The 24,889-nt window shown below is 36.5% G+C and overlaps 1 protein-coding gene across 1 annotated transcript; it reads right to left on the minus strand.

Moving 5' to 3' along the window:
* Nucleotides 1-1,506: 1,506 nt before the first annotated feature.
* Nucleotides 1,507-24,547, minus strand: LOC149842786 (cytochrome P450 714C2-like). The gene is made up of 5 exons (XM_090001579.1): nucleotides 24,214-24,547; nucleotides 22,930-23,156; nucleotides 22,591-22,838; nucleotides 10,318-10,702; nucleotides 1,507-2,027 (listed from the first exon to the last, which is right to left on the minus strand). The coding sequence occupies exons 1-5, from the start codon at nucleotides 24,542-24,544 to the stop codon at nucleotides 1,602-1,604; spliced, it is 1,617 nt and encodes a 538-aa protein (XP_089857705.1). The 5' UTR covers nucleotides 24,545-24,547; the 3' UTR covers nucleotides 1,507-1,601.
* Nucleotides 24,548-24,889: the final 342 nt, after the last annotated feature.

Below are 24,889 nucleotides of genomic sequence, written 5' to 3' on the forward strand. Positions count from 1 at the left end.
CTTATTGGTTGACAGTTTCTCCAATCACTTTGTAATGGCAATCTTTTAGCTCCATGAATGTTCAAAATCTTTTTACATGGTTGTCTTGACAGTTTTTACAATTTTGTGCCAACAAGCCATATGGGCATTATGCCAGCAAGAAGATGAAAGTGGTGAAAGTATGTTGTTGAACTTCATATATCGTTACTTTCTCAAGGAAATAAAAGGGGTTCAATTGTTTGTCTTGTACATTGTTCTATGGCATCGTGGTTCTTTTGCTTCAATTTGACTTCATCTTTGAATTGCAACTTATTCATGGCTGCGTGTCAGTGGGTTTGCGTTTATGCAAGATAGGCTTCCTTAGTATATCATAGTCATACTCCTGCTGTGAAAATTGGATATTGTCCTTCCCTCTATTGACTTCAATAATCAGGAAATAACTGTTATATAATCCCTCTATTATCATACTTGATCTAATTTGATTTTATATTGTTAGCTGGGAGGAAAAATTTTTTATGCACAAACAAACAAGCGAAAAATTTTCTCGTTCGTTTCCAGCCCATTTTTCTCATGTTACACACAAGCAAAAAACTCATAAAAAAATCTCATAGGCAAAACTTTCTTTTCCTGTGAGTTTTTCTTGCTTCCAAACTAGTCCTTATAGCCAAATTCTGGAGAAATAGAATTATTGTTTCACTATCCTTGTTGGTTTCATCTACGTTGAGATTCCTTGCAGCCAAAGAAAAGGGACTCCAAGTCCCATTTTGTTTGTTTGTTTGTTTGTTTTTTTCTTTGTTTCTTCGACAGAGAAAGCTGGGGTTAGTTTGACTCCTACCAGTTATACAACCATACCATTTGGGGTTCGAATTTGGAACCCTTGCCTGCAAGCGATTAGCTCATTCAAACCCACAAGTTTAATGTGATTGTAGATAGATGATGATATCGTATGAGAGAGCTTATGATGCCATTTATTGGTTAGATGAAGAGCATGTGAAGAATTTTTTTTTTCCAATTTTGGTGTTAGTCATCCATTCAGTAAGCGCGACTTATATCTCTATGTCATAGACGCAGTAACAAATGAGTAGGGCTGGGCATATCGAAGCTAGATACTAAATGCATAAGTCTAGAAAACCCGCTTAAGAGACCATTGCAAAAATCCTATTATTTAGGCTTAGAAGCTCTCAGGTGCCTTTCTTTCTTTATTTTTTTCGCACAAAGGCTTTGTATTGGAGCTGGGTAATGAGGGAGAGTTGAGGAATTAGAAAAGTTGGTAAGAGTCCTCCAATTTCTTGATTTTTTTTTATTAGCAAGCTGGGGTTAGGCAGAACCCGCCCAGCACCAGAACTTGAATTGGCAAATAGTTGGTTTAATTTACTCATATTTTCCAGTTTTCTCATGACAAAGAACCAACTCAAGCTTGGTGATGATCGAATGAGCAATCAAAGCAGTTGTGTAATCGAGGTACAACACACACACACGCACATATGAAAACAGTCACACCTTTTTCTACAGAGAAAGCTGGGGTTAAGCAGACCCTTACCACCATTGGGGTTTGAACTTGCAACGTCCCAACACAAAGTGACTTGCTCCTGCTAGGCAAGCGGAGCCCCCTGCTGGTAGAGTCACACCTTCTTCATCAAAAGCTGGAGCCCATTCTTAGGCTGGATAACCAGTCGAAATGCAGGGCAGTGCTTGTAGTTTGGTGAGAGGGAGAAGGAGAACCTCGACAGTATCATCGACAGGATAACCTTCAACTCCACCATGGCGAAGTATTGGCCCAAGCATATGCGAGGCCCCATGCCGAAGGGCATGTACGCATGAGGATGCTTGCAAGCGTTCATGGCCCCGTTTGCAAACCTGTATGGATTGAAGGAATGAGCATCTGGACCCCAGATCTCCGGGTCATGGTGTAGAGTAGCGATGGGTATCTGGATGTTTGTGGATCGTGGGATTCGTATATCTCCCACTCTCATCTCCTCAAGGGCTTCTCTAACCACAAATGCTGCTGGTGGATACAAACGCAGGCTCTCTTGAATCACCATCGTCAACTGCATGTGAAAATTTGACAATATTTCTATGAAAACTATACGAAACAAATGAGCTCCACGATATATACATATATGGGGGTAAAATATTGGCTACTAATGAAGGTAAGAAACTAATGATTAGAAATTATTTTTTTCTTCAAAAAAAAAAATTTCAATTTCTTGTAGATGAAAATGTTAAAGATGGGATCTACATAGTTTGTTAGTAAGAAACAACTTGAGAGAATAGTATTTGAGAAGGAAATATGATAAAACAAGAGGACTTTTATTTTAAAAAATAAAGAACTTAATGGGTTTTTGAGGAGAGGAAGGAGGCAACAGTGAGAACTTTTTACTTCATTTTTTCATTTTAATGCTATAGATGAGGTAGAGTTAAATGCTAACTAAATGCTTAGGAATATGGAATTCTTTTTTACAAAGCATTTTTACAGTGTTCAAGATTCATGTGGAAGCACAAAGAGTATTTCTACAATCTTCAGCATTCTTACTTTCTAATATTCAAGATTTTTTGGGAAGCTTAAGGAGCATTCCTACTCTAAGCATTTCTACAATATTCAAGATTTTTGAGGAAGCTCAAGGAGCATTCCTACTTTCTAAGCATTTCTTCAATATTCAAGATTTTTTTGAGGAAGTTAAAAAGTCATTCTGGAATTACAAATTACGATTTTAACATCCCCTTTTAATTTGTAATTCCTAATGAAGTCTTAAACTTTTCAAATTTGTCTGATGATAGCGGCTTGGTAAATATATCTGCTACTTGATCTTTGCTGGGGATGAACGCTTGTAAGATTTTTCCATTTTCAACAAATTCTCTAATGTGGTGATGACGAATTTTAATATGCTTTGATCGTCCATGAAATACCAGATTCTTGGTCATGGCAATGGCAGATTTGTTATCACAGTAGATAATGGTTGAGCCTTCTTGCTTTTGTTGAAGATCTGACATAATTCTTCTTAGCCAAATTGCTTCATATGATGTCGTAGTAGTTGCAATGTATTCTGCTTTAACAAATGATAATGCAACAATATTTTGCTTTTTGGAAGACTACGGAATCACCTTTGTTCCCAAGCAAAACACATAACGTGTCATGCTTTTTCTATCATCAATGGAACCTACCCAATCACTGTCAGTAAAACTAAGTAAATTAAAATTATTTTCTTTAATATATTTAGTTCCCAGCTTTTTTGTGCCTTGAAGATACTTCAAAACCCTTTTTTGCTACTGCAAGATGAAGTTTACTTGGCTCACTCCTAAATCTTGAGATGATACTTACTGCATTCATAATATCAGGCCTAGTATTTATGAGATAAATCAAATATCTCACTAAGCTATGATACATTGATGCATCGACCTTTTTTCCTCCATCATTTTTATATAGTTTTTCATTTACTGCCTACTGACTTGCAGTTTGACATATTAAATCTTTTTAACAAGTCTTCAACATATTTTTTTTGAGAAATAAAAATTTCTTCATTTATCTGTTTCACCTGTATTCCCAAAAAAACATTCATAATTCTGAGATCAGACATTTCATATTCCTTCATCATAGCTTTTTTGAATTTTTCAACCATCGTTGGATTTGTTCAAACATACATCAAGTCATCAACATACAAAAAGATAACCAAAAAAATTCTTTCACCTTCTTTCTTTACATAAAAAGATGGCTCACTTGGACTCTTTTGAAAACCATTTTGAATAAAATAGTTATCAATTTTCATGTTCCAAGCTTGGGGAGCTTGCTATAAACCATACGAGGCCTTCTTTAACTTGTACACTTTTGCTTCTTCTCCTTTCTTTTTAAAACCAAGAGGTTGTTCTACATAAACTTCCTCTTTAAGATCTCAATTTAAAAATATTGATCTAACATCAAGTTTGTAGACAAATTTTTTTAATTCTGCTGTAATGGCAAGCACAATTCTTATTGTTTCAATTCTAACTACAAAGCAAAGGTTTCATTAAAGTCTACTCCATATTTTTTAGAATAACCCTTTGCAACTAATCGAGCTTTGTGCTTTTGGATTGAGCCATCTTCGTTGAATTTTGTTTTGTAAATCTATTTTAGACCAACAGTATCTTTATTTGGTGGTCTTTCTACCAACTCCCATGTATGTTTTTTCTTTATTGAAGAGATTTCCTCATTCATGTCAGTTTTCCGAATCTTGTTTTATACAACTTCAAAATTTTGTGGTTCACAAGAAAATAGTGCCAAATTACATTCTTCATAAATTTTAGAGAGCTTTCTTACCTTTTTAGGAGGGTCATCTGATTTAGAGTATGAGTTCTCCATGCTTGTGATGACGGCATTTTTCTTCTCATTATCATGATCTTTTGAAGATAGTTCTGCTAATTCTGAGTCCCAACTCCATTCACTTGTTTCATAAAAAATTACATCTCTTGAAACCACAAAGTCATGAGATTTTAGATTAAAAAGCCGAAAAGCTTTAGAAGTATCACTATAACCAATAAAAATATACTTTTCTCCTTTTTCATCAAACTTTTTCCTGTCTTGAGATATAATTTTTACATATGCAATACAACCAAAGACCTTGAAATAATTTACCTTTGGTTTGTGTTTGAACCATGCTTCATAAGGGGTCTTCTTGATAAGAGACTTTGTAGGCGACCTGACTAAGATACGCACGACAGTAAGCCCAAAAAGTGTTTGGAAGATTTTTTTCCTTTTAACATGCTTCTTGCCATTTCAACAATTGTTCTATTACGTCGTTCAACGACGACATTTTGTTGTGGCATTTTTGCAGTTGTCAACTGTCTTTTAATGCCATGCTCCTTATAGTAGTCCCAAAATTCATTTGATGTGAACTCTCCACCTTGGTCTGTTCTCAAGGCTTTCAATTTGAATCCACTTTCATTTTCTGCATATGCTTTGAATTGTTTGAACATAGAGAATGCTTTTGATTTTTGTTGAAGAAAATACACCCACGTCATTCTACTATAATCATCCACAAATAATAAAAAATACCTTTTACCATTATGTGACTCGGTTTGAGTGGGTCCACAGATATCTGCATGAACCAACAACTCAAGTGGACGTTTTGCCTTCAATGAAGAGCTAGAAAATGGTAATCTATGAAATTTTCCATAGATGCACCATTCACATATTCCTTTTTCATCATTTATACAGAAAAGTCTTATCACCATATTCTTTTGTTTTAGTGACTGCAAACTTCTATAATTTAGATGACCAAATCTTAAGTGCCAAAGGTTTGAATCATCTAATTTTTTTACACTATGGGCTTGATTTTCACAGGGACTCATTGTCAAAGGAAAAACCTTGTTTGAAACCATTTTTACTTTGGCTACGGTTTATTGACTTTTCTTGACGATTATTTCACATTCATTATTGTTGAAATGAATTGAAGATCATTTTTGTATCAGTTGGCTAACACTTAAACAATTTTGTGCCAAGCCAGGAACATAAAGAACATCATGAATGAGTTTAGATAAATCTGCTTTTGTCTTCACAACGACTCCTTAGCCTCAACTGCTTGAGATTTTTCATCTCCTAGCCTTACTTTTGATCGAACGTTTTCATCCAACTTAGTGAAACAATCCCGATTGCCGATCATATGATTGTTGCACCCACTGTCTAGATACCAAATATCAGGTGACTCTTTATGAGCATCCAAGAGTGAGAAAAATAAATGATCATTTTGTTCATCATTTTTTAAAAAAACTGCTTCATTTTTTTTAAACCAACATTCTCTGCAATCTTTTGATTTGTGCTCAGGCTTTTTGCATACGTAGCACTATGACTCAGATTTGTCATTTTGTTTGTTATATTTTGAATTGAAATTATTTTTTCCTCGTCCTCAACCTCTTGTTGGTCTTTAATTCTTACCTCCTCTTCTATATTGCATCTTTTGAAAGACTTTTTCTTCTTCAACATTCAGCTTATATTGGAATGTTGCTCCAAATTCTTTGACTCGGACCTAAAAATAACCCATTAGTTCATGCAATGATAATACAGATAAATCTTTTGATTCTTCAATTGCAGCAACTACATAATCATATTTAAATGGTAAGCTCTGTAAAACTTTTTTAACATTTTTCTTATCTTCAATCTTGTCTCTGAAATTCCACTAGAGGGGGGGGGGGGGGGTGAATAGTGAAATGCGATATAGATCGATAAAATAAAAATTAAAGACAATAAGGCACAATACAATGAACACAAGATTTATACTTGTTCGGTCGAGTTACTGACCTACATCCAGTCCCTAAGTAAAACACTTGAGCCTTTCACTATAAAATCCGTGTTACGGGATAAATAGTACAACACCCTCTTCCTTAGAGGTCTACTTCTCTCAATAGAGAAGGAAAACACCCTCTTCCTCAGAGGTCTACTTCTCTCAACAGAGAAGGAAAACACCCTCTTTCTCAGAGGTCTACTTTTCTCAAGAGAGAAGGGAAACACCATCTTTCTCAGAGGTCTATTTCTCTCAACAGAGAAAGGAAATTAACACCCTCTTTCACAGAGGTCTACTTCTCTCAACAGAGAAGGGAAACAATAGATAACAGAAAGTTATAACACTTTCCTAAAGAACCTTCAGAATGATATGCAGTGTATGAATGCACATATAAAGATTCTCATAATGTTCTCTCTTTTGAAAATGGGTAGAATGATCTCTCAGAGGAACAGAATGTTCTTTTCTTTTTCACACACAGTTGATTCTTTTGTCAGTGAGCTTTTCTTGACTTTTTCTCTTTCTTTTTCTAAGCACTTTTTCAGTGTATCGAGTAGAAGTTTTTCTCTTTGAAAGCTCACATGTGTCTTGTGAAATATTATTTTGTTTGTATATATATAGGTTTTTAAAATTAGTCGTTGCTTTTTGAAATGATTGTCCTTTTGAGATGTGAGGTGTCAGGTCATCTCAAAACATATTTTTATGAAAGAGTGTGTGAAATGATATGTGTACTATATTACTTTTTCAAAAAGTCGTCATTCCATAAATTCAATATTTGAGGTACACTATACGTTGTTTGTAATTAAAAACAAGATTTAATTTGTAATGGGTCTTTTCTCAAAATAAATGCTTTGTAGTACATTGAACGTTGAAGTGTAATTTATAATGTAATTTTGTTTTTACTCAATTTAATGATTTGTAGTAAATTAATAGTTTTCTTACAAATCGTCACTTCTTTGGTTAAATATATGTAAGTACAATAAATTCTTGTTAAGTATTTTATTTATAAATGGTCATTTCTCAAATGCTTTTTGAGGTGGCATTTAATGTTTACAAAAAGAATGATGGCTTTAAATATAAGTCGACATTCTTGAGTGTGTATTTAGCATTAAATAAATAAAAGGTCATTTCTCAAATGCTTTTTTAAGTGGCATTTAATGTTTACAAAAAGAATGATGGCTTTAAATATAAGTCGACATTCTTGGGTGTGTATTTAGCATTAAATAAATAAAAGGTTATTTCTCAAATGCTTTTTGAAGTGACATTTAATGTTTAAAAAAAGAATGATGGCTTTAAATATAAGTCGACATTCTTGGGTGTGTATTTAGCATTAAATAAATGAAAGGTCATTTCTCAAACTTAATTGTCTTGTTAAACAATAAGTAGTTGTGTATAAAATAATATTTGTTTTCTCAAATCGTCAATTGAAGATGTACGATTGTGTATTATCAGTTAATACATTTTGTCTTTTTCTTTCATAAAAGCTTTTGAAATCATTAGGTTTTATATCTTTTCAAGTTGTTTTTTTCATAAATGCTTGTTAGAAGGTACAATTAATGCTTTTGAAATCATGAGCTATTATATCTTGTCAAAATGTCTTTTTCATAAATGCTTGTAGGAAGTACAATGATTTGTTTCAAAAAGGTGTTTTTGAAATAACGTATCCTTTTATGAAACTTAGCTTTTTGTAAATAGATTGGCTTGTATGATATTAAAGCATATAGTGCCATATGAAATATGCATGCTTCTGAAGGTTCTGTTACATATGACTCTAAAGAAGAAAAAAGTCTTCATCTTGAAGTAGCTGATCTTCTTAGATAAACTTTATGAATGTATGGCCCATCAAGCTTTTTCTTCAGAGTAGTATGATTGCATCAAATAGTTGTAGGTTGTCTTCATTCTTCTTAGGTGAAATAACCTTGCATCAAATACTCGTTAAATGCATGACACATCATATTCAGTCATAATATAACATATTCATGAAAGCATATCATATTTATCATATCGCATGAAAGCATATCATATGTTTATCATATATATGCATCATGACAACATATCATATTTATTTTGTATCATCAAAACATAGTTTCTCAACAGTCTCCATATATTCTAATTTGATTTATACTTTCAGCAACCCGAGAAAAGAATTTTTGCATGTTTTCACTATCCTTCATCAATAATATATCAAATTCTCCAAAGAAATTAAAGTTTGATTGATACTATTTTTTCGGAACCTTGAAATTCCTTTTTTAAGATGTTCCATGCTTCTTTTGATTTGAAAGCATTCATGATAGGAGGAAAGATTGATTTACTTACTCCTTGTTGGATGAAGGGAATTACTTTAGCACCATTTTTTTTGCATTCTTTAAACTTCTTTTGTTTTGCAGGAGTCCATAAAGACAACATTGCATTGTCATCTGGATCTTCATATCTTTCAACAACAAACTCCTATAGATCTTGAGATATGAACAAGGTCTTCATTTGAAGACTCCAAAATTCATATCTTTCACCGTCAAATATCGGTACCTGATTTTGAGAAAAGTTGAAGTTGGAGTTATTGGAGCTTGACACCATAGCACTGTTGAAAATATGTCCTTCTCTAGCAGTGCTCTCTGATACCAAAACTTGATGGAGCAACACAAGTGTTGAGGATCTCTAACTTGAGAGAATATTATTTGAGAAGAAAATATGATAAAATAAGAAGACTTATTTTTAAAAATAAAAAAAATGGTTTTTTGAGGAGAGGAAGGAGGCATAAGTAAAAGAACTTTTTACTTCATTTTTTTTATTTCAATCTCCATGCCTCAAACATTAACATCTAGCCCTTTATATAGGCTATAGATGAAGTGGAGTTAAATGCTAACAAAATGCTTAGGAATATGAAATTCCTTTTTACAAAGCATTTTTACAGTCTCCAAGATTCATAAGGAAGCTCAAAGAGCATTTCTACAATCTTCAAGATTTTGGGGAAGCTCAAGGATCCTTCCTACTTTCTAAGCATTTCTATAATATTCAATATTTTTTGGGAAGCTAAAAAGACATTTCATAATTACAAATTATGATTTTAACAATTATAACAAATAATTAGGTTTTTAAAAGATTCTAAAAATCAATGGCCCACCAAAAATTTATAGTCCAAAAGATCACATTTTTATAGTAGAAAGTGCAATCTAAGGCTTGACATTAGCAAACAAACTATGTTGAACACATCTATGCAGTTAGATTGAATCAATACAACTTGCACCTATGTTTTTTAGCTCATTAGTTTTGTACCTTCATTAGTAGCCAATTATTATCATACACACATGTGTGTGTGTGTATATATATATATATATATATATATATATATATATATATATATATATATATATATATATATATATATATATATATATATATATATATATATTTGATAGATATGAACAGTTAGATGTTTTTATCATGATCAATTTAGTGGGAATCGACTCTTGGATCATGTTTTTTTTTTTATGAAAAAACAAGTTTTTATGAGCCGAAAAAACTGATACCTTCGTAGCCATTCATTTTGGATCACCTGAAAACCCTGTATACAGGTCAGATTTCGACGATCCAAAAGCTGGTTCCCACTAAACAAAACCTATAGAAAAAAATACTTAAAACTATAATTTTTAAAAGGGCGTAACAAGACCTAACTAAAAAGGAAACCTAAAGAACACATTAGAAGGAACCCTAACTGAAATAGGAAAACCACTCAGCCTTACATGGCCTACCTCTAAAAGATACTAAAGGTAATAAGGTTTGATCCAATGGCTTCATCTCAGTATCCTGGTAACCACCCTGCTGGCTACATGGGCGACTCCCATGGAATCTTTTTTTCTTTTTTTGGATTTGTAACTGGAAGAAACCGCATCCTGACACAAAGACCTGGTTGTGTGGCTCGACCTGTCATACCTACAGTCATTGTGACGACGACATAAAACTCCGTGGCTAGGACCTCCGATCTCGGAGCCTATATTGGGAGAGGAGACGCTAATGAGAATCAAACCTTGACCACTTGTCTAGTGGCCAAAGTCCCACCCTGCCAACCCCTATGAGATTTGAGATGACATACCGTTTTCATCTTGGAAAGAGCATCGGCGTCGTCCGGCAAGCAGCCTCCACAAACTGCTTCCACTTCCCTGCGGATGACCCCCTGCCATTCGGGGTGCACGGCTAGCAATGCTAGCGTCCACGTAGCAGAAATGGCTGTAGTTTCATGACCTGCGAACATGAGGCTCTTGCAGTTGTCCACTAAGAAGTTCTCATCAAAGGAGGCGTTGGCATCACCTCTCTCACCTTGAAGAGCACTAGACTCACGTATCAATGCTTTTAGTAGGTTACTACTGTGCCCATTAGCTGTATGTTCTCCCTGGCTTTCCCTCAGTAAGTCCAGTATCAATGAACGGATCTCTCTTTCTAGATTCCAAATCTCACGATTGTTCTTGCTCGGAATGAACCTGATTCAACCACAACAACGTTAGCTAAATTAGGACGTGGAAGGTGGAACTCTTCCATCTTCATGACGCCAAGCAGATCTATGTCCAAACACCCAAATGAAAGTGATAATTGTGCAATTGGTTCTAATTGCTGTTTTGCTGTTGATTCTTTTTTAGTCCTAGTTTCTACTTTATTGTTCTTGGTCTATTTAACTGTTGGATGATACATTGCCATTTATATTTTTCAGAGTTTTATTTGTATTTGGTTCCTTATAGATTATTATGTCAATTCTCTTACAAAAGAAAGTTGTATGCTTCAAATTATATTCAAACATGTGAAGTTTGGCAAAGTTAGTTAGGCTCGGCAGAGACACAATACCAGATGCGGATTAGCCCCTAAAATTGTATCAATCAGTTCTTGGAATTAGGCTAACGAGTGTGATTAGCACCATAATACCATGTCGCCCAGCTACGCTATATTTCATATGTATGCACGTGAAAAATGAAAGGAAGATTATGCTTTTCAAAATGCAGAGAGAAATTTTTTCCACTTTCACTCGTCAAAGGACCCTCCATTTAGTGAAGATACACTACAACAAAGGAGTAGATTAGCGACGACCACCTTCCGTCGCTAATCCGTCGCTAACCATGTTAGCGACGGATTAGCGACAACGCGGCGACAGTATGCTTACGTCGCGAATATTTCGACGCTAACTGGCGACGGAATAATTCCGTCGCCAAGTCCGTCGCTAATTGCGACGGAATAACGAGCGCTATATTCCGTCGCCAATCCGCCGGTACTAAACGGCGACCACGGCGTGGCGACGGATTTAATTCCGTCGCTAAGCCGTCGCTAGATTAATATGAATAGCGACGGAATCATCCGTCGCTAATCCGTCGCAAAAACAAAAAAAAATAAAAAAAAATTTATTTAAAAATTAATTACGGAGAACTGTACAATTTATATTTCCTGTACAATTTATATTTCCTGTAAATAAAAAACAAACCACACAAAAAAATTCATATAACAAGTATCTATAATAATTAATCGTTCCACCTTAAAACTAAGAAGTTTAATTATTTACAATTCAACAATTACAATTAGGAAAAATAAAAAAAATAGAACTTCTTCAACAAAGTCCTCTAATCATCGCCAAGATTTTGTGCGTCTTCTTGTTCATTGTCTTTATCTGTCCCTTCAGCTCCACTACCCTGATTATCGCTAGTAGCCTACACAAGAAAAGAACAGTCAGTATTGATAAACAAAATATAATGAAATAAATTACACACTATATGTGATTCTATCATGTGCTCATGTGTGATCTAAGGCAATAAAAAAACTCTATATGTGATTCTATCATGCTCATATGTGTGCTAAGGCAGTCAAAAAATTGAATATGTGATTATAGCATGTTCATATGTGTTCTAAGGCATCTAAAAAAACTCTATATGTGATTCTACCATGCTCAGATGTGCTTTAAGGCAGGCAAAAAACTATATATGTGATTCGATCATGCTCGTATGTGTGCTAAGGCAGTAAAAAAATTGAATATGTGAATATAGCATGCTCATATGTGCTCTAAGGCAGGCAAAACCAAAAATTTTATATGTGATTCTATCATAAATGATATATAACATGTTCATATGTGTTCTAAGGCAGTTAAAAAACTCTATATGTTATTATAGCATGCTCATATGTGTGCTAAGGCAGTCAAAAAACAGAATATGTGATTATAATATGCTCATATGTGTTCTTAGGCAGTCAAAAAACTGAATATGTGATTATAGCATGCTCATATGTGTTCTAATGCAATCAAAAAAACTTTATATGTGATTCTATCATGCTCATATGTGCTCTAAGACAGACAAAAAGTTAAATATATATATATGTGATTCTATCATGCTCATATGTGTGCTAAGGCAGTCAAAAAATTGAATATGTGATTATAGCATGTTCATATGTGTTCTAAGGCATCTAAAAAAACTCTATATGTGATTCTACCATGCTCAGATGTGCTTTAAGGCAGGCAAAAAACTATATATGTGATTCGATCATGCTCGTATGTGTGCTAAGGCAGTAAAAAAATTGAATATGTGAATATAGCATGCTCATATGTGCTCTAAGGCAGGCAAAGCCAAAAATTTTATATGTGATTCTATCATAAATGATATATAATATGTTCATATGTGTTCTAAGGCAGTTAAAAAACTCTATATGTTATTATAGCATGCTCATATGTGTGCTAAGGCAGTCAAAAAACAGAATATGTGATTATAATATGCTCATATGTGTTCTTAGGCAGTCAAAAAACTGAATATGTGATTATAGCATGCTCATATGTGTTCTAATGCAATCAAAAAAACTTTATATGTGATTCTATCATGCTCATATGTGCTCTAAGACAGACAAAAAGTTAAATATATATATATGTGATTCTATCATGCTCATATGTGTGCTAAGGCAGTCAAAAAATTGAATATGTGATTATAGCATGTTCATATGTGTTCTAAGGCATATAAAAAAACTCTATATGTGATTCTACCATGCTCAGATGTGCTTTAAGGCAGGCAAAAAACTATATATGTGATTCGATCATGCTCGTATGTGTGCTAAGGCAGTAAAAAAATTGAATATGTGAATATAGCATGCTCATATGTGCTCTAAGGCAGGCAAAGCAACTTTATATGTGATTCTATCATGCTCATATGTGTGCTAAGGCAGTAAAAAAATTGAATATGTGATTATAGCATGTTCATATGTGTTCTAAGGCATCTAGAAAAACTCTATATGTGATTCTACCATGCTCAGATGTGCTTTAAGATAGTCAAAAAAACTATATATGTGATTATACCTGAGAGGGACCTGGAATCGAAGATCCCCTATCCTGAACAGCGGCCTTGATCTCATTTCGGAGAAAGGGGGCGACGGTGTATTGGAAGTAGTTATTCAGTGATTCATTAATGATCTCGCGTACATCATCACCGGAAAGAATAGTCGGCTGCTTGGAGCTTATGTCGGCGCAAGAAGTTGGTGAGCCGTAACTGGAAGAACCAATAACTGGTGAAGTGTTCATATTACTCCCAAACCCGAACACGCGACCTTTTTTGGGTTCACCTGCTGCAGTCACCCATGCTGTAGGATCAAATGATGGATGCTGAGTAGCGTCTTCACCATATCGCTCTACCATTTGTTGCTCATATGCCTCCTACAAAATAATGTTTAAAGTATTCATTAATAATTAATGATAACATTATGATGACTTGCATATATATTGCAATGATTATTAATAGAATTAATACATACCGTTGTCGTTCTCGCCTTCTCTGATACGAAGACTCCCGTGGTCTTCCGTTTATGTGTTTCTACAAACACATCCTTATATGGTACACTGCCTCCTTTTTCTGCTTCCTGCGAAGTTAAATGACAAAAGATTTAGTACACAAATTTGCAACTATACTTATAAAATTAATATTATATATTGATGAGTTACCATTTTCTTTAGGTGGCTCCCAAATGTCTTAGATCCACCTGTGTGTAGATGGGCTTCGGGCATCTTCGATCGATTTTGTGAAGCCTTCGCAGAGCGATTTTTAAATGCATCTCCCGCCCACATATCGCACATTTCATCCCAGTAATCTCTCCTGATAGTAATAGGACCATGGCCCTTCCACAATAATGGATCATCTACTACGCCAGATGCTTTTTTTGCTGCAGTCTTCATAGTGTGCAGCATGTCTGCAAATCGATTGGCAGCCACCTTCTGCCACACCTTCCTTGCATTATTTTCTTCCACCGTAGTTGCAAAGCGATTCGAAGCCTACAAATATTTTCAGAAAGTTAGTAGACATTGCTTAAATAAATTAAATATGAAACACATTAACTATGAGGAACAACTGTATACCATGAATGAGGACCACAATCTGTCTAATACCTCCTTTGGGTACTCTTTCCATTGAGCAACTGGTCCTGGTAGATGTTGAAGAAGTGAATTCCTAATCTCCCGTACTACTTCTTGTGGCTCAAACCTCGTGCTGCACATGAATTGTTACACAGTAAATATCAATATAAAATATTTAAAAGATATGCAATAATTGAAAACAAAATACTTACGGTCGATTATCGATATACACTATTCGAATGAGTCTTCTTGTGCCAGCCTGTGAAGACCCTGTTTCCTGTGTTGGCTGTTGACTTGTGCGATCAACTGGTGTAGGTGGGTCGTGTACAGGCGCAACATCATCTGTAAAAAAATACACACCAAGTTCTCAGAATGTGCATTTGAACTAATCAAGCATCTAATTAGTTATATGATATACCTATCACAGGAGCCCGTGAAGATGAAGGTTGAGCCTGGCTACTACTGGATGAGCGACCACTATAACCTCCACGAACCATATTCTAACAAATAACATATGTCATACAATACATTCAAATAATTCACATCAAGTATTACAATGCATTCAAGTCATTCACATCAAGCATTGCAATGCATTCAAATAATTCAAATCATTGACATCAAGTATTGCACTAATTCAAATAATTCGTTAATTGCATAAATTATAATACATTCAGATAATTGAAATCATTCACATCAAGTATTACAATGCATTCGAATCATTCGTATCAAGTATTACAATACATTGAAATAAAATTTTTAATCATTCACACCAAGTATTGCAATACAACTCACATCAAGTATTACAATGCATTTAAATAGAGGTTTCTAGTATAAGATTTTGCTCACTAGCTTGAGAATTCTTCCTCGTCACTAGTTTGACTTTCTTCTTCTTCTTCTTCTTCTTCTTCTTCTTCTTCATTGTTTGCCCATTCACTTGGTACATCATTTGGATCACATTCCTCTATGAATGTTTCATCAGTCAATGGAGATATGACATGCATATCATGCGCAACATCGTGACCATAAGCGAAGTCACAGACATCATCTGATTGATAGTAATCACTGTCTTCAGCTAACTCATCTTCTTGTAACTGATCATACTCGGGGTATAGTTTGGATTTCACCTTGCAAACTGCCCACCATTCATTTCTATCTGACTTTTTTATACTCGGATATGAAGTATAATAAACTTGTTGAGCTTGCGAGGCTAATATGAATGGTTCATATGTTCCAAACCTGGATTTATGATTCACCTCCACAATGCCTGAAGCTTTGTCGAGTCTTGTTGCAGTTGGATCAAACCAATGACACTTGAATACCGTAACCCTGTTATTCATGCCTAAGTAAGTCAACTCCATTATTTCCTCTATAACACCGTAGTAATCATGTTCATTTTCACCGTAGCTGCTACCCTTGACACACACGCCACTATTTATCGTTGATTTGTTTATACCGTAGTCTTTTGTATGGAATCGATAACCATTTACGATATACCCGTTGTAGCATTGCACAACTTTGGTCGGACCATTTTCTAAATCACATATTCCTTGATCTTTAACATCACCATGGCGAACCTACGCACAGACATAAACAATTATTGTGATCACGATCAATTAAGTAACTTAGTGTTGTTTATAAGTACAAAATTTATGTTAGCTTCTTTACCAACTGTTTCAACCACTCCACAAACTTAGTTTCACGTTCTTTTTGTACTTCTGCATTAGTGAGATGTGAAACTTTGCTTTGCAACTCCAGATCAAATCGTCTGCAAACCACAAATACTTATATTACCGAGCCATGTATCCACATATAGAACATAAAAGGATTTATAATTGAGTTGCATATACATATACTTACTCGATGTATGGGTCGATCGCTGAACAATTAAAAAGAATATAGATGTGTGCTGCATCTTGCTCTCGATCTGTCAATAGCCTTGATCGGCAACTACCAAATGCATGCCCAAGTCGTTGAAATATCGACAGCTTGTCAGCTACAGTTACTTGTTCTCCATCATCGTTACGGGGCGGGCATGTGTAACGTGTTGAAATATGAGGTTCGAAGTACATAGATGAGAAATTTGAAATCTCTTCTAAAGTGTACGCCTCACAAATAGAGCCTTCTACTCTTGCTTTATTACGAACCTTTTTTTTTAGGTCGAACATGCATCTGACAAGAATATACATTTCAAATTTTAAATATCTGTCATTAAAGAGACAAATATAAAAAAACATATACCTTTCAAATGGGTACATCCATCGATATTGCACAGGGCCACCAACCCTTAGTTCATATGGCAAATGTATGATCAAATGTTCCATAACATCGAAAAATGCTGGCGTAAATATCTTTTCTAACAGACAAACAGTGGTGATGACAGAGTCCTCGAGATTCTTTACATCTGATACAATGACCTCCGATGCGCACAATGTTCTGAAAAATCCGCTCAACTCAGACAATACCCCCCATATAGGTTTGTCTAACATATCATGGAATGCTAGGGGTATCAATCGTTGCATAAAGATATGACAATCATGGCTCTTCAACCCATATAACTGTCCATCGTCAATCTTCACAGCCCGAGCAATGTTAGAGACATATCCATCTGGAAATCTCAGTTGTCTCAACCATTGACATACATGTTTTATTTGATCAGGTCCGAGCACGTACTTCGCCTTTGGTTTCAGTACTTTGCCATTATACTCTTTGAGTTCCAATTCTGGTCTTTTACATATTAATTTTAAATCCATACGGGCCTTCGGATTATCCTTCGTTTTTCCTTTAATATTCATTACTGTATTGAACACATTATCAAACACATTTTTCTCTACATGCATCACATCCAAATTATGTCGTATCAATAGGGTCGGCCAATACGGTAGTTCCCAAAAAATAGATTTTTTCGTCCAATTGTGTTCCTTCCCAAATCCACGGAAGGGTGTAGGACTGCGGGCATCTGTTAATACATCTGGAAAGTATCGCAATCTTCTTAAAATCTCTATGCCAGACAATCTTGAGGATGGACCTTCCATTTCAGTTGTGCCTGCTGTAAATGCATTCTTTTGACGTCGGAACGGATGATCGCTGGGTAGAAATCGACGATGGCAATCAAACCAGCAAGGCTTCCTTCCATGCCTCAATCTAAAAGCTTTGGAATCCTCCATGCAGTACGGACAAGCCAACCTCCCATGTGTGCTCCAACCAGATAACATACCATATGCAGAGAAGTCACTGATTGTCCATAGAACAACGGCCTTCATGTTGAAATTTTGTTTTTTGTGGGCATCATACGTGGTAACACCGTCATCCCACAGTACTTTTAATTCATCAATCAATGGCCTTAGATATACATCAAGATTTTGGCCAGGTGAGGTCGGACCAGGGATCAACAGAGACAAGAAAAGATTTGGACGTTTCATACACAAGCTTGGTGGAAGGTTGTATGGAGTTACAAATACTGGCCAGCATGAGTATGGAGTTGATCTACCCCCAAATGGATTAAATCCATCTGTACATAGACCGAGTCTAACATTTCGCACTTCCATTGCGAAGTTCTGATGAGTACGATCAAAGTGCTTCCAAGCTTCAGCGTCAACAGGATGCGTGATCTTGTTTTCATCGTGTCGAACTTTATTTGCATGCCATCTCATGTGTTTAGCTGTCTTTGAAGACATATACAATCGCTGCAATCTAGGAGTGATAGGAAAGTAGCGGAGCGACTTGTATGAAACTTCCTTTGATCTCGTGCTACCATTGCCTCTTGTCTTTGGCTTGAACCGAGGATGCCACATGACGGGCATGATATGTCGTTTTCCTGCTCCTTGAAATACAACATGCAGTGATTTGGACAAGCATCAATCTTTTTGTAACCCATACCTAGAGCGTTGACCATAACTTTCGCACGATAGAAATTTTGTGGCAATTTCTCATCTTTAGGCAACATACTCTTCACAATCATGCACAAACGGTCAAAACATGATTGACTCAAATTATACTCGGACTTCAAATTCATTAGTTGAAGAACTGCAGACAAGATAGTGTGACTCTCACAACCGTTCCAAAGTGGCTCATCAGCATCTTTAAGTAAATCATAAAATCTACTAGCTGCATCGTTTGGTGATTCTTCATCTACGCCAGCTCTTACATCACTAGAACTCATAGCAGAACCCAGTTCTGTTCCTGCAGCATCAAATATCAAATTCGTATATGGATTATCGTGCACCACATTCACCCGTGCATCAAAATCGTTTCTAAATTCTTCTCCATGAAACGCCCAGTTCTGATAATCACTCACAAAACCCTTCCTGTATAGGTGATGTCTAACGCCATGAGGTTCTACAAATCGATTATTCTTACAAATCTTGCAGGGACACCTAATCCGACCTGTGGGATCTACCGTACTGACACTCGCCGTTGCAAATTCAATAAAACTATCGACACCATCCATATATTCATGCGATAACTCATTGTCCACTATCCTACGGTACATCCATTCACGGTTTGCAGTCATTCTGTCGTATGATGTTACGAATAGTATCCTAACGAATTAAGAAAAAAAGAATCAGAATGCGACGATGAAGAAAATATCAAATTTATCATGCAATATACTATGTCAAACAATAACAAGAATTTTGATGCATGCATTGATAACTTAATATTTTCATGTGCAAACTATTAATGACATGATACAATCATTTGAAGCATGCTTTTATTATAAAATTTCACATGGAAGTCAAAATCAAATTGAAAGTAACTACATGCAAACATTGATACAATTACATCAAACATTGCAATACATCATAATCATTCATATCAAATAAATGGCAAACATGTACCTGCAGCAAACACACTTCAATATCTCACTAACTACTACCATGCTTAGCATGGACTCCGTACTCCAAAAATAAGAACACTTCCATATTTCTACATTAAAATCATGCTCAGCATGATCTCCGAACTCCAACAAAGCAGTCCTAGATATCAACAACTAAGTGAGTGTGTGAACAATAAAGTGCTGCATTCAATAAATTAAATAACATGTGATACGTTTGCATCACTTACTCACCACGGGTATTTACCCGATTTGCATTGTTTTTGTCATTTACTTACCACAGGTGGCCGAGCACGAGTTGGTTCCGTTGAAAAATCTGCACAAAAACAAAACAAATTAAGTAACAAACTAACTAATCATGAAACAAGATGAAACACTAACTAAAAAAATTAAAACAAATTAAAACAACTCTAACTAATTGAAAGAAGAGAAAAGAAAAATAGTATATATGTTAAGCCAAATCTAACTAGAAGATGCTAATTTAACAAACCAGCTATAACATGTTGAACCAGTCGACTAACATAAAGTCATAGACAATTTCTAATCTGAACTACTTAGCAAAGGAATAGTAAATCAATCAATTAGTTTACTAGAAAAGATGTGAACTCCGTTTAACCACCACTATCATAAAGAATTCAAATAGCCCTAATCTAACTAACTGATTGTGAGAACATTAAATACCAATCTATCTAAGAAAAATATAATTATAAAAGACTAATAGATTGAAATACTCTAACTAACCAGATTTCAAGAAAACAAATTGAAGTAAAACTAACTACCAGTAGACATTAACAAACTAACAAATTGAACAACATGGACAACTTGTATATATACATTACAAAAAAAATTTCAACTTAAAATCCATATGGACAACATATATGCAAACTACACTTAAAACCATATGGACATCTTATATACACATATTACAAATTTTTTTTCAAGCTAATCACATGGACAACATAGGGATCACATAATAACTTTTTTTTTTTTTAAAAAGAGATCACATGGGCAGCATAGGTATCCATAACAAAAATTCTTTTCAAAACAGATCACATAGGCAACGTAGGTATCTCATAACAATTTTTTTTTCTAAAAACAAACACATAGGCAACATAGTATTCCTACTAAAGATTTTTTTTTCAAACTGATTTACATAGGCAGCATATGCATTAAAAAACAGATTTTTTTGAAATCAATTCACATAGACAGCATAATATATCTCATAACAGATTGTTTTTTTCAAAAGCAATACACATCGGCAGCATGTTATTCCTACTACAGATTTTATTTTTCAAACGATTCATATAGGCAGCATAGGCATTCAAAAACAGAATTTTTTTTTGACAAGTCACTTAGGCAGCATAACGCAGGGGGTCGACCCCCCCTGCCGGAAAGCACGGCAGGGGGTTAAACCCCCTGCCTTTCCGGCAGGGAAGGGGGTTAAACCCCCTGCCAGAAAGGCAGTTCCGGCATGGAAGGTTGACCCCCTGCCGTGCCTTTACGGCAGGGGGGTCGACCCCCCATGCGTTTCCGGCAGGGGGTCGACCCCCCATGCGTTTCCGGCAGGGGGTCGACCCCCCATGCCTTTCCGACAGGGGGTCGACCCCCCTTGCCGGAAACGCAGGGGGTCGACCCCCCCTGCCGGAAAGCACGGCAGGGGGTTAAACCCCCTCCGTTTCCGGCAGGGAAGGGGCGTACCCCCTGCGTTTAGAAGAAGAAGAAGAAGAAGAAGAAGAAGAAGAAGAAGAAGAATATTACCTGCGCTTCGCCGGACGGTGGCGGGAGGTTGACGGGGAGCGGCAGCTGGCGAGCGCCGGCTGGCGAGCGGTGGACGGGGAGCGGCGGCTGGCGAGCGGCGGTGGCCGGACGGTGGCGAGAGCCGACGGGCGGCGGGAGGGAGCAATACAACGAAACAGGGAAAAGAGAAAGAGGGATGGGATTAGGGATTTACGCGACATTTAGCGACGGCTTAGCGACGGAAAAATTCCGTCGCTAAGCCGTCACGAAACCCAAATACCAAAAAAGCGACGGAATATATTCTGTCGCTACGCCGTCGCTAATTAGCGACGGATTAGCGACGACAGAGTTCCCTCTCTAAATCCGTCGCTAAAATGGTGTTCTTGTAATCAAAAGTAGCGACAAAAACATGCAGTCGCTAATCCGTCGCTAAGTAGCGACAGATTAACGATAAAAGTCGTTTCTTCGCTAATCCGTCGCAAATTAGCGACAGATTCTATCTCTAGCTAATCTGTCGCTAAGTAGCGACGGGAAAAATCCGTCGCTAATTTCCGTCGCTAATTAACAATTTTCTTGTAGTGATAAACATCTTAATAATTACCTGAATCCAACCTGTGTGCAGGGTTTTCAGCTGATTTAAAAATAAATGGCTGTAGAAACACAAATTTTATGATTAAAAAATCATATTTATTGTTGAAAAAATATGATTCAAAGATTTGTTTTATCAAATTGGTCGCGCTGAATTGATCTATGGTGCCAAATTTGATGAAAACAACTTGCAACAAAGAGACCTCACCAAAAAAATAATTGAAGTATGAAGAAAGGGATGAGTGGATCTCATTCCTCACTTCAATGCCTTTTACATGCAGATGATAAAAGTGGGTTTCACTATCCATTATGTTGGGCCCCGCTGCTTGCATAATGAACAGTGACGATGCAAAACACGGAGCGCTTAAAGGCATGTTTGGTTCGATCACATGAGGAATCTCATTTGTACAAGCAACCAAACATAAAACAAAGTAAGATGTGAGAAACAAAATCTCACTTGCCTTGGCAAATTAGAATCGCTTTCTCATTCACGAGAGATTCAGAATCACATGAGACCCCATGTGATTCTGAATCGTATGACTTCCAGCAAACCAAACGTAAAGTTGATTTGGCATTTTACTTGATCTGTTCTTGATCTTGTGGCATGTGACTCTGAAGAAGGGGGGCAAATTTGCTCCTCCCGTTTGGGAGTGCTACAATGTTTTCATATGAAAATCATGGGACATTGAGTTGGAAAGAAACATTAGACAAATGCCAAAATTTTCAGAAAATAAAAAGAATTTTCTCCACCTCCCATGTTGAAATTTTCCCATGTACAACCCAGGAAACCCAGCAACGTTGAGAAATTTTCTCTTTTTTTTTCTTCCAAACGTTTACCAAAACAGTATACATACCTCATCCCTGGGATTCCAACGAGCAAGCCATGCTTGGACATAGCACCTTGCAGCGCCCACAGCTTTACAAACACATCCCTGCTTTTTGAACTCTTCCTTCCAAAAAAGGAATTGGATATAACATCAGCAGAGTAGTTTTTTAGATCTTGATCAACTCTCAGCTCTACAGCTTCTCCCCCATTTCCAACCCTCTTTTCCCATTCTTGGATGTAAGGCACGGCGAGCTCCCCAATAAGCCCAACAATTTGCTGCACAAAGCGTTCCAAACAGTTAAAGACTATCTGTGACTTGGAAAATCATGCTTGAGGAGGTTCAATTAAGAGAGTTGGTAGGATTTACCTTGGCCTTATCCTTGTAGAATTCGGGTGCTATTAGCTTGCGAAGGTGCAACCACTCCTGCCCATTTGAGCTAAATATTCCATCTCCAAACAAGGGTCTACGTTCTGTTCTTAGATAGGAAGGCCTTCCCAAAGCCATGGATGTGTTCAAGCTCATTTCACTTGCCAACCCCGGGCTTGCCACGTACATCATGAGTATTGTACCCGTAGAATATGTATAAACCGGCCCTTCATACAAACGATTAGATTTTCCAGTTAAAAATATGTATGCGCAAGTGAGAGTGGGGCAATAGCTGCCTACTCTCATCTGTGCCTAGTGCCTACTGCCATCATGCAGCACCCTTTAAAGGTTTTTCTTTTTTTCGTAAATCTGACCGCATAGATGTGTACTGCATGCTTGATTTTATAGGAATCCACTCTTGAATCATCCCATTTCGACTAATGTTTGACAATCGATTGTCTAAAATTTTCATAATTATTCAAGGTTTAAAAAATCACATTTTTTTTTACCAACGGGGCTTGTATGGCGAGGGCAGTTAGTGCACATCACCTTGTGTTGGGATGTTGCAAGTTCTAATCCCAATAGTATTGTTGTATAACTGGTACGGGTCTGCTTAACCCTAGCTTTCTCTGTCGAAAAAAATCGCATTTTTAATAAAGAAAATCACGATCCAAGTAATGTTTCCTAGCAAATTGGTCATGCTGCAGGGTCAAATATGCAAAAAACTCTTGTTTGCTTGCAGTTGCTCCTACTCCCCACTTATTACAAGTGATAGTGACAAAAGTGAGCTTTTATATGACATTTACTTCAACGTCAGGTGTCTACCACTGCCTTTAGTCAGCTGATCAGGATTGAAAAAGATATATCACTATGTACAAAATTGGTCATCCCCAAGTATTTTGAGTCGACTAATTTGCTGTTGAATGGCTATATACTTATATATCCCAATCCTATGTTAAGCATAGATTTAGCACGACACAAGGTCATAGAAAAAAAATCATTAATCGATCGACAAAGAGCAAACATCATTCATTTTTGATAGGTTTTCTATATTCTTTGTCCAATGGTTCTCATTTCTTACCTATAGTCAAGCTCTAGGGTTAGACAGACTTTAACCAATTCATTGATAAAAGATAAACTGAATTACAAAAGCTACCAATCAAGATCACCCAGAGTCCAATTTGATGGTATATGAAATAACTCAAAACCTTAGAAAAATATAGAAAAAAAGCAGGACAGGGAGAGAAAAAGCGCAAAAGAATAGATAAAAACCAAGAATCGTACCATAGACTTTGGCCCAATAATGCAAATAAGGGAAGACGAGAGGAGAGTAGTCATTGGTAACGATGGCGTCGTTTTCCCCGGGCTCCTTCGCCACGGATGCGATTTCCTTCATCTCTTTAATGTTCCCAAGAATAAATGATGGGCGAGGCCCCCCAATTCCTTGCTTTCTAAGAGCCCTCCTGGCTTTCTCTTGCCGTAGCCACAGAGTATCATACAAACAGAAGGCCAAGCAAAAAAGTAACAATACTATTGGAGTACTGATGGTTAACAGCGCCTGTATAAGAAACTCCATTCCTCTCTCTCTCTCTCTCTCTCTCTCTCTCTGAACCATGTGACTTCACGACTCGCGAGTGCGCATTATGGAGGAGATAAGGCACATGGCCTCATAAAATTCTAAAAGACAAACCAAAAGGAAACGGGTAGAGGGAAACAAAGCATAAATAAAGTGGTGGACAGAATCTACAATAGATTTTGGTAAAGTTAGATAGAGAGCCACGTGGGGGTGGGGGTGGGGTGGCGCTGTGGGCTGCGGTGCCGTGTGGACCAGCACCTGCGGAAGAGACCCGTTGTTGGATGCATGAAGAGTGGAATCTTGGTGATTCCATGGACGACTTCCAAGGAAGCAATGCAAACATCTCGCACCAAGGTGTACAATCACAACAGAGCAAGCACAATC

Source organism: Nuphar pumila, chromosome 3, assembly GCF_984573655.1.
Source record: "Nuphar pumila chromosome 3, dmNupPumi1.hap1.1, whole genome shotgun sequence".
In the NCBI taxonomy this organism is placed as follows: domain Eukaryota; kingdom Viridiplantae; phylum Streptophyta; class Magnoliopsida; order Nymphaeales; family Nymphaeaceae; genus Nuphar; species Nuphar pumila.

Coding starts and splice junctions, on each gene's coding strand:
- LOC149842786 (XM_090001579.1), bottom strand. CDS start 24,544: ATGGTTCAGAGAGAGAGAGAGAGAGAGAGAGAGAGAGGAATGGAGTTT. Junction 22,839..22,929: donor TCTACAAGGATAAGGCCAAG/GTAAATCCTACC, acceptor CGCTTTGTGCAG/CAAATTGTTGGGCTTATTGG. Junction 10,703..22,590: donor GTTGGAATCCCAGGGATGAG/GTATGTATACTG, acceptor TGGTTGAATCAG/GTTCATTCCGAGCAAGAACA.